Raw genomic sequence first — 15,347 nt, 5'->3', positions numbered from 1 at the left:
GCAGGGCGGAGCAGCATGGAGCAAACGGAGTCTGAAACCGCCAGCGGCTTCAGCTTCCCATTGCTCCGCGGGCGGCGGCAGACCGCCTTTGTATTTTTGGCTTGGGGGGGGGAAGCAGGAGGCGCAGGATCGGGTGGGCGGCGGGTGAGGCGTGACCGAGCGGGCTCGGCTCAGGCTCCGGCTAGGACGGGGTGGGCAGCGGCTGGGCGCGGCGGCGAGGGTGCGTCCGACTCGGGGCTGGCGGCGCCCGACGCAGCGGGGAACATCAGCTTGGGAGGCAGGAGAGGACCAGGCAACCGGAGCAGCGTCGCCGCTACTCCCGGCTTGGTTTCCCTCACCGCCGCAGGCAACGTGCCTTGCGATCTTTCGGGCCAGCCAGGCTCAGCGGATCAAGCCGCGACTCCCGGGCCTTCCGTCACTGAGCCTCGCTGGCCCGGAAAATCGCAGCCCCTGTTGCCTGCGGCGGCAAGGGAAGCCAAGCCAAGAGCAGCATCACTGCGGCTCCTGGCTCGGTTTCCCTCAACGCCGCAGGCAACACGGGCTGCGATTTTCTGGGCCGGCGAGGCTCAGTGACGGGAGGCGCGGCTTGATCCGGGAGGCGCGGCTTGATCCGCTGAGCATCGCCGGCCCAGAAAATCGCAGCCCCTGTTGCCTGCGGCGGCGAGGGAACCCAAGCCGAGAGCAGCATCACCGCGGCTCCTGGCTCGGTTTCCCTCGACGCCGCAGGCAACACGGGCTGCGATTTTCCGGGCCGGCGAGGCTCAGTGACGGGAGGTGCGGTTTGATCCGGGAGGCGCGGCTTGATCCGCTGATTTCATCTTATTCTTTGAGACACAATTAAGCCGTTATCTTTACTCCCCCTTCTCATGTATTCTAAAAACCCTTACTACCTCTTCCTATATAAAATCAAAAAAATTATGAGCTAAAAAAAGAAAGTATAATAATAAAAAAAGAAAAGAAAAACAAATCGAGCACTATTACTATTTAAATAATTGTAAATAGTCCAACTAAAAAAAGAAAAAAGAAAAAGGAAAGTCCAAAATCTAATCAATCCATTATTTTAGTTTGACATTTATCATAATGTGTCATAATGGCAATACTTAGTCTCTATCTTTGTCTAATTTTTTAAGAATACCAAGAGATCCAGATAAATAGTTTAATTTTGGTTGTTTATTTTTTAAAGCTACCTTGCAGTTTTTTTATATTTAAATGCATAAAATATAGTATTTTGTTGAAATTATATTGGCTGGTGCAGAAAATTCCAGTAGATGTCACCATTTACCATATTTAATAAATACAGACTGTCAGCTTTGGGGAAGGAAAATAGAAGAAAGCTCTATAAAACTCTACTGTTATTTTTACTGACAAGAAGGAATCATCAGTGTCAACATCAGTATCAGTCTTGCTTATCCCTTGTTTATTTGTGTTTTGCTTTGCTCTTTTTTTCTGTTTTCTTCTCACGAATCATTTAAAATATTCTTGAGTGAAGTCCAGAATAGGATATGACCTCTCTTTTTGCCTCTATCTTGCAACACCACACCAACTTTGAAAAGCCAGCCAGTTTTCTAAAACAGAATGGAAGCTTGGAAGCTGGAAGGTTAACTCTCTTTTCTACTAATAAGTGATCTATTGATCCTGACATCAATTGAAATTTTACATGAATGCTAGTAGGATATGACAAGTTCTTTAGGAGGGGTTATTTTAAAGAGCAAACATTCATTTTCTAAAGAGATGTATAATTAAATCCTGTAAGTAGATGCTGTCAAGCACTGTTTAATATCTGTGAGCCTCACTTTTCTAAATTTAGTAGAGTTTTAGTAAGATTCTGAGCCTCGCCGGCCCGGAAAATCGCAGCCCCTGTTGCCTGCGGCGGCGAGGGAACCCAAGCCGAGAGCAGCATCACCGCGGCTCCTGGCTCGGTTTCCCTCGACGCCGCAGGCAACACGGGCTGCGATTTTCCGGGCCGGCGAGGCTCAGTGACGGGAGGCGCGGCTTGATCCGGGAGCCGCGGCTTGATCCGCTGAGCCTGGACGGCCCAGAAAATCGCAGCCCGTGTTGCCTGCGGCGGCGAGGGAAACCGAGCCAGGAGCCGCGGTGATGCTGCTCTCGGCTTGGCTTCCCTCGCCGCCGCAGGCAACACGGGCTGCGATCTTTCGGGCCGGCCAGGCTCAGCGGATCAAGCCACGCCTCCCGGGCCAGGTGGCTGCCTTCCGTCATTGAGCCTCGCCGTCCCGGAAGATCGCATGTGTGGAAGAGGTCCGTGGGAGAACTGGGGGGACCCCAGCCCACGCCTGCTGCTTGCACTCCTGGAAAGACCCCAGCCCACACCTTCGGGAGTGTCCCAGCCGGGTCCCTTCCACGGGGTAGTGGCCACGGCTCCCCCCAGTTCTCCCGCTGACGCTTTCCACACACGCACACCATCCCCAGCGTCCGCGCCGCCGGTTGGCTGTCATCTTCTAAACAAGCAAGAAGAGGAGGAGGAGCTGGGCGCCGGTGGTGGTGGAGGAAGGCGCCCAGCTCCTCCTCCTCTTCTTGCTTCTTTAGAAGATGACAGCCGGCCGGCGGCGCAGAGAATGTGGCCCGGAGGCTGGGAGGGAGGCGGAATACAGGAGGAGGAGGAGGAGGGAGGCCAGGAGGGAGGGAGGAAATCAGAGAAGACGCACGTACAAACTTCCGCGTTCGGCTTCAGGAGACAGCTGGGAAGCGGCGCGGCTCTTTTAAAAGGTCGCAGCCGGCCTGGGGGGCTTCCCAGCACCCGGAAGCCCCCCAGGCCGGCTGCGACCTTTTAAAACAGCCGCCCGGCTTCCCAGCAGTCGCCGAAAGCAGTTTTTTTGCGGGGTTTTTTTTGGTTGCACGGATTAATTGACTTTACATTGTTTCCTATGGGAAACAATGTTTCGTCTTACGAACCTTTCGTCTTACGAACCTCCTCCTTGCACCAATTAAGTTCGTATCATGAGGTATTACTGTACATATATATATATATATATATATATATGTTTTCGTAAATTTTCACGGGTATATGTATGTAGATTGTTCTGAGTTCGGGTTTTGCCCTGTGTAATGTTTTGCATGTCTATGCGACGTTTCGGCGAAATCACATTCACCATCATCAGGCTGGAGTTCCAATCTTTGTGTTTTTGCAAATGAATATTAGCAACTGACATTTCTTCTTAGCATGTAGTGTGGGGGTGGAGATTTGCTTTGAATGTAGCAAATAGATTGGGTGACTATGCTTCCGTGATCTGATTGGTTGGTGTAATCATGGTTATAGAAGGAATGGCATGAAGATTATGAAGTGTTTTGTTTAAGTCTGATTTCCAAATATAAAATTCTAAAATCATAATAATTAAAGGATTGATATATTGATTATAATGAAGTGTTTATTTTGTTTAAGGCTGGTTTCCAGATCTCTGGCAGGCGCGAGGTATCATCCCTTTTATTTAAACAAAAGGATCTCTTTTCAATTTCGATAGCTTCTAGAGAGATTCTTTTATATAAATTCTCTGTTTTGTGGAGTAATTTAGTTTTTTCAAAGTCAATTTCGTGCCCTGTTCTTTTAATGTGCTGGACAAGGGAGGAGGTCTTCTCCTGTTTCTTGACTGCATTCATATGTTCTGCCATGCGCTGGCTCACTCTTCGGTTAGTTTATATTTGGAAATCAGACTTAAACAAAACACTTCATAATCTTCATGCCATTCCTTCTATAACCATGATTACACCAACCAATCAGATCACGGAAGCATAGTCACCCAATCTATTTGCTACATTCAAAGCAAATCTCCACCCCCACACTACATGCTAAGAAGAAATGTCAGTTGCTAATATTCATTTGCAAAAACACAAAGATTGGAACTCCAGCCTGATGATGGTGAATGTGATTTCGCCGAAACGTCGCATAGACATGCAAAACATTACACAGGGCAAAACCCGAACTCAGAACAATCTACATATATATATATATATATATATATATATATATATATATATATATATATATATATATATATATATATCACATATTTTTTGCTGAATTTGAAAATTAAGGGAGACTAGGATATATCTATTTCGGCCTTATTTTGGCCTCATCAGCTAGCCATACCCACTGGGACTTGAACCTGCAACCTTTGCCTTGTAAGGCAGAGAATTATCCCCTAGGCTCCAGTATCCAATCCCTTCAGCTCTGCACCAGGGAAGGGTTACATATTTTTGTGTAGAATCATATATAATATATAATAATATATAATAATAATAAATAATAATAATAATAATAATAAAATAATAATAAAGACAGCAATTCCTCTCTTTTTTGTCTCAGTTTTCCAAGTTTAAGATTTTTCAACAATTTATAATCTATTTTTCTTATATCAGTTTCCTGCAAACATATTATATCTTCATTTTCCTTTTGTAATTTATTTATTGTTTGTCTTGTTTTAATTATCAAATTTAAACCATTAATATTAACTGAAAATATTTTAACTTGCTTCACCATGATCCTGTCTTCTTGCCGCCGCTGTGATGACTATTTTCACTTTCTCTTCTCTTTCGTCTTCTCGTATTCCTTTCTCTTCTTTCTTTTTTTCTTCTTGGCTTTAGGATTTCAATTCTAGCTGCTTTCTCCATTTCTTTCAATGTCCTATGCTATAAAATTATCTGCTTTCTCATAGAAATCAATTTTAATTTTTTTCTCTTTCCAGGTGACTAAAAGTCCTCCTGGGATTAACCATCTAAATGGTATCCCGTGTCTTATTAGTTTAGATGTAAGATATTGGAAATCTCTTCATCTATCTCTTATTTGTTTAGGAATTTGCTTTAGCACTATTATTTCTTTTCCTTGATATATCATACTTGTGTTCTTATATATCTCATCTCTAATTGCTTTTTTTGTGAATATTTTTTTTGGGGGGGGTAAATTTTTATTTATTTTTTCCTTCATACAATTTTTTTTTCATATATTTCAAAATAATCAAATTTCAATAAAAACAGTATTTAGTCATATATAATTGTCCCCCCCAAAATTTAATAGTCCAAAATTAAAATATTTTTGGTATTAAACATACCCCCCCAACCTTGACCTTTAACTTTGTCATCCAGATGTCGAAATTTTCATCTAATTGAATTCCACATTGATTTTCTTTAACTTTATTGCATTAATTTCATCTTATTCTTTCAGACACAATTAAGCCGTTATCTTTACTCCCCCTTCTCATGTATTCTAAAAACACTTACTACCTCTTCCTATATAAAATCAAAAAAATTATGAGCTAAAAAAAGAAAGTATAATAATAAAAAAAGAAAAGAAAAACAAATCGAGCACTATTACTATTTAAATAATTGTAAATAGTCCAACTAAAAAAAGAAAAAAGAAAAAGGAAAGTCCAAAATCTAATCAATCCATTATTTTAGTTTGACATTTATCATAATGTGTCATAATGGCAATACTTAGTCTCTATCTTTGTCTAATTTTTTAAGAATACCAAGAGATCCAGATAAATAGTTTAATTTTGGTTGTTTATTTTTTAAAGCTACCTTGCAGTTTTTTTATATTTAAATGCATAAAATATAGTATTTTGTTGAAATTATATTGGCTGGTGCAGAAAATTCCAGTAGATGTCACCATTTACCATATTTAATAAATACAGACTGTCAGCTTTGGGGAAGGAAAATAGAAGAAAGCTCTATAAAACTCTACTGTTATTTTTACTGACAATAAGGAATCATCAGTGTCAACATCAGTATCAGTCTTGCTTATCCCTTGTTTATTTGTGTTTTGCTTTGCTCTTTTTTTCTGTTTTCTTCTCACGAATCATTTAAAATATTCTTGAGTGAAGTCCAGAATAGGATATGACCTCTCTTTTTGCCTCTATCTTGCAACACCACACCAACTTTGAAAAGCCAGCCAGTTTTCTAAAACAGAATGGAAGCTTGGAAGCTGGAAGGTTAACTCTCTTTTCTACTAATAAGTGATCTATTGATCCTGACATCAATTGAAATTTTACATGAATGCTAGTAGGATATGACAAGTTCTTTAGGAGGGGTTATTTTAAAGAGCAAACATTCATTTTCTAAAGAGATGTATAATTAAATCCTGTAAGTAGATGCTGTCAAGCACTGTTTAATATCTGTGAGCCTCACTTTTCTAAATTTAGTAGAGTTTTAGTAAGATTCTAATGTTTTAACTAAATTATTGTGGGGTATTTTTAAAGATGGATGTTTGGGATCAGATGGAAGGTATGTATGAGATGAATGGAATGAATGATTGGGTCAGCCTGCCTGGCAATGTAGAGGAGGGAGGTATGGGAGAGCCTATCTCTGGAGTGGAAGAGGCCAGAATATTCCGGTGCTGCTGGTGAGAGGCAGATATGTGACCATCTTCTGCCGCACGAATCCCAGCAGCCGATAAGATCCCACAGAGTTGGCCTTCTCCGGGTCCTGTTGACTGAACTATGTCATCTGGCGGGCACAGGGGAAGAGCCTTCTCTGTGGCAGCCCTGGCCCTCTGGAATCAATTCCCCCCCAGAGATCAGAACTGCCCCCACCCTCCTTGTCTTTCGTAAATATTAGATTTGTTCATTGTACACTGTTTTATTATTGTTGTGAACCACCCCGAGTCTGAGGAGAGGGGCGACATACAAATCAAATCAAATAAGTAAGTAAGTAAGTAAGTAAGTAAGTAAGTAAGTAAGTAAGTAAGTAAGTAAGTAAGTAAGTAAGTAATATTATAATCATGTAGCATATGACCTGTTACAAAATCAATACTTCAATACATTCATTATATCTTTCCACCTTATCATTTCTGTATATATTTCAATATTTCCAAGCTTAATTAGTATTAAAAAAGAAAAAATAAGAAAACTTAACATTTCAAAAACATTAGCTCAAATCAGTCTTTTATTATTATAAATGTAAATATAGCTATAAATTATCCATATAAATCTATCCTTCTGATACAATTTTATAAATTCATATGTCATTCATTTTTTGCAAAAACAATGCTAATTCTATCTAATTATATCCCTACATCAATTCATTTTAATATTCAATCATCCACCCTCAAATTTCCATTCCTCTTGCCAAACCCCAATTGTTTTATATCTAATCTTTTTTATCTTTTTAAAATCAGATACTCTCTTTCTGCCAAAAGAAAACAATTTTTGCAGATTTCCCATTTTCCATCCCAATTTCTTTCTTATTTCTCCCATTCCAAGGTGTCAGGTCACATTTAATCTCGATACTAGTGCTTACTTTCATATAATCATCATCAAACATGTGACCCTCTACCCTCATCTTTAATCAGACCACCTTCCAAATCATTTATCTTTTGGGATCCCTTCCTCCCTTGATCAATCTCATTAAAAAAAATTCAATTGGCAATTTTGTCTTTGCATCAGTTTTGTCTTTGCATCATTATATTGCTGTTGAGGAATCTTTTCCATCTGTTCATAACTCTTCTCTTCTTCCTCCTCTTCATCATTTTCTATATAATCTAATCCTTCCAGTTGAAAAAATAATATTAGCATTTATATATTCATCTCTCCAATCAGAAATGTCTTGCATAATATCTTTAACTAGATCTCTTATTTCTTCCATCTTGAAATTTGAAAAGACCAATGTATCTCCTATAAAACCAACTGTCTATCTTTATACTCCTTCCAAGTTGAAATAAAGTTCAAATCAGAAATATTTTCTTCTGGTTCCCAGCAAGTTCCCAGCTGCTCTTTATCACTTGTTATTGGAAACAGTCTGCTCAGCTCCATCACATGAAGGTCATAGTCAGTGAATTAAGAATAACAAATTCAGCCAACTACTGCTTCACCAGCAGATGTCCCCAACAGTGTTCCCTCTAATTTTTTTAGGGGGTGGGCGGAAAAGTATAGTGTCTGAGCGGCAGTCCCTTCGGGACTGGGCAGCACAGAAATATTAAATAAACAAACAAACAAACAAATAAAAAACCCACCCTGTTTTGCCTCAGAGAATTTCAAAATAAAATACTGTACTGTGTGTCTATAACAGTGAGCTCATAATAGGGCAACTCTATCAATATCAAAATGCCACTTAAATAGTTGAGCTAGTTTCAAACTAGAGTTTGATTTTCTTTCTCTCTTCCTTACTCCCATTCTTTTTCTTTCTCTTTTCCTTCCTCTCTTTTTTCTATCTGTTTCTCTCTCTTCCTCTCTCTCTCCTTCCCTCTCACTCTTTCCCTCTCGGCTTCTGGGCATGTTTGGAAAACTCTGAGTTGATGATGATTTTTAAGTGAGCGATTGCTCACTGCTCAGCTTAGAGGGAACTATGGTCCCCAATACAAAATCTTACAGTAGCTTTCGATTCTTTTAACTTCTTTTGAGATTTTTCCAGTTTAAATTTCTATAGTCTCTAAAATCAAATTTTAGTTCCAAAATTTCAAAAACAAATCAGATGCATAATTCATAGATTTTGTTTGATTTTTTAAAGCTATTTAATGTTGAATAAAAAGCCCCCTGATAGTCCGGCTGCTCCCACACTTCACTCTAACTTAAATTTGAATTTAAAAAAAACATTTGTAAAAGGTTTTCTTCCAGCAAAAACAGCTCACCTTTCTACACCATCCTCTTTCTCTTCCACCTCCAGCACAAAAACATGATTTTCTTCTCCTTCCAGATGACTTTCAATGCTTTATTTATCTATTCCAAGCACATAGCCACCATGACTATGGCAGCCGAGGCTGTTTTACCCACTGCCGGTCGAGGTTGACTGCCAGCCCACTGCGGGGAATGCCATCCCCCCAAATGGTGGCCAGCCAAGACCCCTTCTTCATCCCCCCTTCAGGGGGGTTCCAAGATGATCCAAACTGGAATCAGCCTCCCCAAACAATGGGGATTCAGAATCCCCAGCAGGAGCGCAAGGGATGCTGTCACGTTGCAGTGCCAACCACACCCCTCTCCCGCTTTTTTTGTGAATCTTATACGGACTTCCCTTGGCAATTTATACCCTCTTGCATAATTTGTTTGCACTCAGTACAGTTCATCTATGTGGCTTTTAAATCCCTCTTTGTCTATCTGTATTGCCTCTGTTAATACTTCCACCATTTTTTAAAATAGATCTTCTTCCACTAAGTTGCTTCAAAAGAAACTGGAAATATGTAAAATATATGAACATATCTATGTCACCAAAGACAAATTGTGCATCAATAGTAGAGAGAGAACTACTTGTGTTTGCTAAATGTAAAATACACAGCTAATCTGATCCCCCAGATACATACTCGTGCACTAGTTTGTGTGTGTATGCACACACACACACCACACACACACCACACACATAAAATATTTAATAAATATAAATATATAATAAGTATAATACGCACATATGTAATAAAGTTTGTTGAAAAATCAAAACCAGAAGCACCCATTGATGACTGATTCAGCTAGATTCAATAACTTCTTTATAAACATAATAGCAGATGAATTTACAATACCATTAGCAGGTTAGTTCTTGAAGTAAACAAGCCGGAGTTATTTCATTTCAGCAGAGAGTAGTACAGAGAGGACAAGAGAGCAGAGTGGAGAGTAAGTCATGCACAGCTTTAAACTTAAAATTTTCCATTTCGATTCTCTGCACAGACTCAGAAGTAGTTAGTTCCCATTGGCTGACTTAGTTGTTATGCCTACTCATTGATTGACTTTGTTACCACTGGCTCTCCCAGTCATAAAGAACATGCATAGATCATGTTAAAATTTCAGCAAGTATTAATCAGGTCAGAGGTAATAAAGCTGCACTAAACCAAAGGTCATCTGATAGTAATCTGTTTCCTGCTGTTTTCTGCAGTGGCTAAACGGATACCTATCAGAAGCCCAGGTGCAGGACATTAAATCAATAATTATCCATTCCTATGAATACCCCTTATGAATAATTTAATCTCACTAAACGTGACTAACAATTAACTTCTATTGATACAATAACTGTTTCTAAAATTTTATAATTGTCTGAATTATGTAATTCTAGGGTTCTCACTCTTCTCTACAACTCTAATGTTGTGAAATTAACTCCTCCCCAAAATGAGTATTTAACACTTCCAACCTGTTAAATATATGTCCCCCGTATATTTATTTATATTTAAAGAAATTCTTCATCTGTTTTAAAAACTTGTTAAAACTATGTTACCTTAATCGATACATTAGGAATGATATAATTTTTTCTTTTTAAAATATAGACAAAGAAATCAATTTATTTCCATCTCAGTACGCTGGCTGATTTTGCAATAGAAATGTTTGATGTTCTTGATGAAATCAACTATCAGTCCTACAATGATTTTGTTCTTCGGGTTGGTGAGTTACATTTTCAAGAATGAATTCTATACTGTTACTGTTTCTGCCAGCATTCATAATAGACATTTTACAAACAAAATAAATACTATGTTCTGACAGTATATAGCAGCTACTATTATATTTAATAGCTTCATAAATAATTTTCTTCTGTCTAACTTGACAATTATTAATTAATATTAAAGATCTGGAAAATGCACAGAGATGAATGATCATAATAAGTAAAACAGTCTTGTAGAAATTGGAATTCCTCCATTCCTCATTCCTCCACAGGGAGAAGTTTCCAGAGGAATTATGAAAGTCTTTAAGAAACTGTGTTTTAATCTTCAAAAAGATTAAAACAAATCATAAGCAGCAAAAAGGCACTTTCAGATACAATATGTATGGAGTAGGAAAACCACTGTCATTCTGTCATTGTTCTACTTCAGTTTATGCCACCATCTCCTCCTCCTAATCATTTTTTTACTATTTGCAAGAACAAAAATCAGCTTGTACCACCTCAAACAGGTATTGGTAGTGTCCAGGTATTAAACATTCATTTCCCTACCACCATCTTCCCAGAGATTGTCACAAAGCAGAAATCCTCCTGACAAAAAGCTTAAGCTTATCAAATATGTTGACAACTATAATTTTCAAGCTACAGGTACCTCAGTTAATGACCACAATCTGTTCCGGAAGGTTGGTTGTTAATTGAAATGGTCGTTATCTGAAACAATTTTTCCCATAGGAAATAATGGAAATAGATTTAATTGGTTCCCAGCCTTTATTTCTTATGGGGACAATTGATCCCTCGTTTATTGCGGATGTTCCGTTCCAGGATCACTCGCAATAAAGGATTTTTTTCTCTCCCCCCTCCATTGTCCCTCACTCCCCCAGAAGGGGGGGCGGCTTCTTTTTGAGGAGAGTGGTGGCGGCAGGGGCTTGGGGGCCTGGGCATGGACGTGATGTTCCCGGCGTTACTGTTCCTCGAAAGGAAGCTGCCGGAGCTGCCTCAGCAGTTGCTGCCACTGCTGGGACCAGTTGCTGCTGTCCTCAAAGAGAAGCCCCCCTGGGACCAGCAAACTCAGCACCTGCCTCGTCATAGCTGAAGCGACGCTTTGCTGCTCCCATGGCGAGGAGACAAAGGAAGAGAGGCAAGAGGTAAAGAGGTAAGGAGAGGGGGCTGGGAGTGAAGGACAATGGGTGTAACATTTTGAATAATAACCAAAAATTTCTGTTCGGTATCCACATTTTTGTTCAGTATCCAGAGCAAATTTTTGCTGAAATTTTTGATTGTTATCCGAAATGTGCACTAACCAAGGCGTTAGTTAACTGAGGTTCCACTGTGCTTGGGATTAATTGAAGAACTGCTTATAGGCCTTTCTTTCATATACCAGTGAGTTTTTGTTAATAGTTTGTTAGTGAAATTTGAAGAAGTTATCTATTAACTGCTTCTATTTTGTTACCTGGAAACTTATAAGAGAAGAAAGTCAACATTCTTTTCCATTTCTGCAACTTGGAAATGTCCTATAGACCAGTGTTTCCCAACCGGTGTGCCGCGGCACACTGGTGTGCCGCGAGACATGGTGAGGTGTGCCTCGAAGAAATAAGCTCAGCTTCTGGTCTCGCAACTTTTTGCGAAGAGAAAAAAGTTGTGAGACCGGAAGCTGAGCTTGCTTCTTTGCGCCTTCCACGTTTTCCAGCAGCTGCGGCGCCCCGCCCGGCTGGAGCTTCCCTGTCAGCAGGTGAGCTTTGGGGCTTGGTGGGAGGGCAGCGGCAGCGGGAGGGCGGCGCGCAGCAGGAGGGTGATGGCGGCGGCATGCCGTGGGGCGGTGGCAGGGTGGTCCCTCTCTCTCTCCCCCTCTCTTGCTTTCTCTTTCTCTCCCCCCCCTCTCCCTCTTTCTCCCAGTAGCCGTGGGGCGACGTCAGGGTGATCAGCTGTGAGGCGGAGCTCCGGAACAGAGGAACAGAGGCACCGACGGTGGCGGCTGGAAATGCTGGAATTGCGTGGCTGGCACTTGCCTGCTGGCTGGACCAGGACGGAGGCTCAAGCCCCACGTCCATGCCCAGCGCAACGCCAGAAATGTACGGCGTGTAGCCACCGCCGTCTGTGCCTCCGTTCTGGAGCTCCGCCTCACAGCTGATCACCCTGCCGTCGCCCCACGGCTACTGGGAGAAAGAGAGAGGGAGAGAGGGGGGAGAGAAAGAGAAAGCAAGAGAGGGAGAGAGAGAAAGAGAGAGAGAGGAAGAGAGGGGGGGAGAGAAAGAGAGAGAAAGATATAGCAAGAGAGGGAGAGAGAGAAAGAGAGGGAGAGAGGGGGAGAGTAAGAGAGAGAAAGAGAGAGAAAGAGAGGTAGAGAGAGAAAGAGAGAGGAAGAGGGGTGATAGAAAGAGAGAGAAAAAGATAGCAAGAGAGGGAGAGAGAGAAGGAGAGAGGGAGAGAGGGGGGAGAGAAAGAGATAGCAAGAGAGGGAGAGAGAGAGGGGGAGAGGGGGGGAGAGAGAAAGAGATAGCAAGAGAGGGAGAGAGAGAAAGAGAGAGGGAGAGAGGGGGGAGAGAAAGAAGGAGAGAGAGGGGGTAGAGAAAGAGAGAAAGCAAAAGAGAGAGAGAGAAAGAGAGAGAGGGAGAGAGAGGGAGAGAGAGGGGGAGAGAAAGAGAGAAAGCAAAAGAGAGAGAGAGAAAGAGAAATAGCAAGAGAGAGAAAGAGAGAGGGAGAGAGGGGGGAAGAGAGAAAGAGAGAAAGACAGCAAGAGAGAGAAAGCAAGAGAGAGAGAGAAAGAGGGGGGAAGGAGGGTGAGGGAATGACAGAGAGAGGGAAGGAGGGAGAGAGAAGGAGGGCAAAAAAGAGAGGAAGGAAGGGAGAAACAAAGAGAGATGGAGAGAGAGGGGAAAGAAAGAGGAGGGAAGGGAGAGAGAGAGAGAAAGAGGGAGAGAGAAAAATAGAGCGAAAGGGAGGAAGAGAGATATTTTTTGTCCAAACTTTTTTTTACACACACACCCCCGCCTCCCCCCTCAATGTTCCCCAGGATTTTGTAAATGTGAATAATGTGCCGCGGCTCAAAAAAGGTTGGGAAACACTGCTATAGACAAGGATATTATAATATTTCTCCATTTCAGCTTCTTACTATCAAAAAGCAATTTTAGTAGAATGGAAATATATCTTTAAAAGGGGATGGGCAGGGGACACAGATATTTCCTTGCCAAGCCTGATGACCACTAGATTTCTTTTTTTTTAAGTGTTTGGCTTCTTTTTCAGGTATTAATGTAGGTCCTGTAGTGGCAGGTGTTATTGGTGCCAGAAGACCTCAATATGATATCTGGGGTAATACTGTAAATGTTGCTAGCAGGATGGATAGTACTGGAGTGCAAGGTAAAATCCAAGTGAGTATTTTCAGAGTTCTCTTATAAATTACATCAATCTTAATAAAAATCAAAGCAATGGGTTACTTCTCAGAATACAGTGAAACTCCACCTATGGAAAAATATTTATTTTATTTATTAATCAAACTTATACATCACCCATCTTATTTTCTAAATGACTCTCAATGATTTACAAATAACATAACATCCATTTAAAAAGTAACAAAGTTAAAAAGATGGGGAGAACACCCTCAAGCCACTAGCCCTGAAGGTAAATACTGTATCTGGCATCCCATTACCTAAGAGAACCAGATAACCAGGTAATAGAGAAGTGGCACTGTGCAGATGCAATAAGAGATATTGTTTGGCTGTCTTATCTCTCTTGAGATATTATTATTAAATTTATTTGCCACCTATGTTGTCATGGAGTTATCCTAGGAGGCTTACAACAATAAAAACCAAAGCATTTAAAAAGGAAGTTTAAACAAAGTGAAAGTAAAATGATAGAACAATTAAAATAAACAAAGAGAAAGGAAAAAATACATCAATATAACCCATAAAAAAAGAGAATGGAGAGTAGCTCTAGTTCTTATTCAACAAGAATGTTGAACAATTTCCTTGTAATATTAAAAGTTGCAAAGAAAAAAGATAAAAAATCCAAAACCATAAGATGGATTGAAACAAATTCTGTTTGGTGTTTAAAAGGTAACTATGGAAGCAAAATGAGATTTCCCTTAGAATGGAGTTCTAAGAGAAACAGTCCTAACAAATGCTCTTTTCTCTTAAAAAATAAAAAACAAAGTTTAGGGAACTGTCTATTAAAGAAAAATCTGTTATCTAGTAATTGCTGGTGACTGAGGTTTGTTTAATTTACAGGTTACGGAAGAAGTACAACGTATATTGAAGAGGTGCAATTATGAGTGTGTTTGTCGGGGGAAAGTCAGTGTGAAAGGCAAAGGTGAAATGCTGACTTATTTTCTAGAAGGAAAGACCGATGGAAATAATTCACAAACACGATCTTTAAACTTAGAAAGGAAAATTTATTCCTTTGGGAGAGCAAACATTCAGACCAAACTGGGCACAAGTTGTCCATCTGTGTGCTCATCCCCCAGCCTTTCAACAAACACTGGGTCTGCAACACTTCAACTACCAATAGCACATACTAATCAGACACTCCATTACCTTCCTTCCGTGCCAGCTATAAAAGAGGCATGAAAGCAGTGAAAATCTTTGTCCTATCATTTGAGATGAACATATACAGCAGAGGCCATCAGAAAGGTTAAGGCTGCAAAATTTGATAGTAACCAAGAAATCTAACCACCCAACCAAAGAGAACTTGGGAACCACTAATAAGAACTTATGGGAAGGATCAAACAAGGGCTAGCAATTCTGTTTGAGAAGTCTAATGTCTCTGAAACTATGGAATATTTTATCAGTAATTTTAATAGATCAATAAGATAACAGAGAAGACATACCTATGAGACTGGGTATTTGCATCAACAACATAAGGCATATTAATTTGTGTGAGAGAGATTGGGATTGTTCCATTCCCTACTGATTTAACTGCTGTAACCTGTCACAGAGAAATGTTTGCAATATCATATAGCAGAGAATATTTATATGATCATATCCAGGATGCTTGATCTATCACTTATCGTTGCTGTTTAAGCAAAGGGTGACGATAAATTTGATTTATATGAAGATGTAAGA

General features: G+C 40.4%; 1 protein-coding gene across 1 annotated transcript in view; it reads left to right on the top strand.

Annotated features, from left to right (window-relative positions):
* Positions 1-14,852, top strand: part of ADCY1 (adenylate cyclase 1) — a 424,936-nt gene extending 410,084 nt beyond the window's left edge. The window contains exons 18-20 of the mRNA XM_070767120.1: positions 10,187-10,301; positions 13,534-13,658; positions 14,514-14,852. Coding sequence (XP_070623221.1) covers positions 10,187-10,301; positions 13,534-13,658; positions 14,514-14,852 — 579 coding nt within the window. The remainder of the gene's footprint in view (positions 1-10,186; positions 10,302-13,533; positions 13,659-14,513) is intronic.
* The last annotated feature ends 495 nt before the right edge of the window (positions 14,853-15,347 follow it).

This window comes from Erythrolamprus reginae, chromosome Z (genome assembly GCF_031021105.1).
Source record: "Erythrolamprus reginae isolate rEryReg1 chromosome Z, rEryReg1.hap1, whole genome shotgun sequence".
Lineage (NCBI taxonomy): Eukaryota > Metazoa > Chordata > Lepidosauria > Squamata > Dipsadidae > Erythrolamprus > Erythrolamprus reginae.
This window is presented reverse-complemented; position numbering and strand designations above follow the sequence as displayed.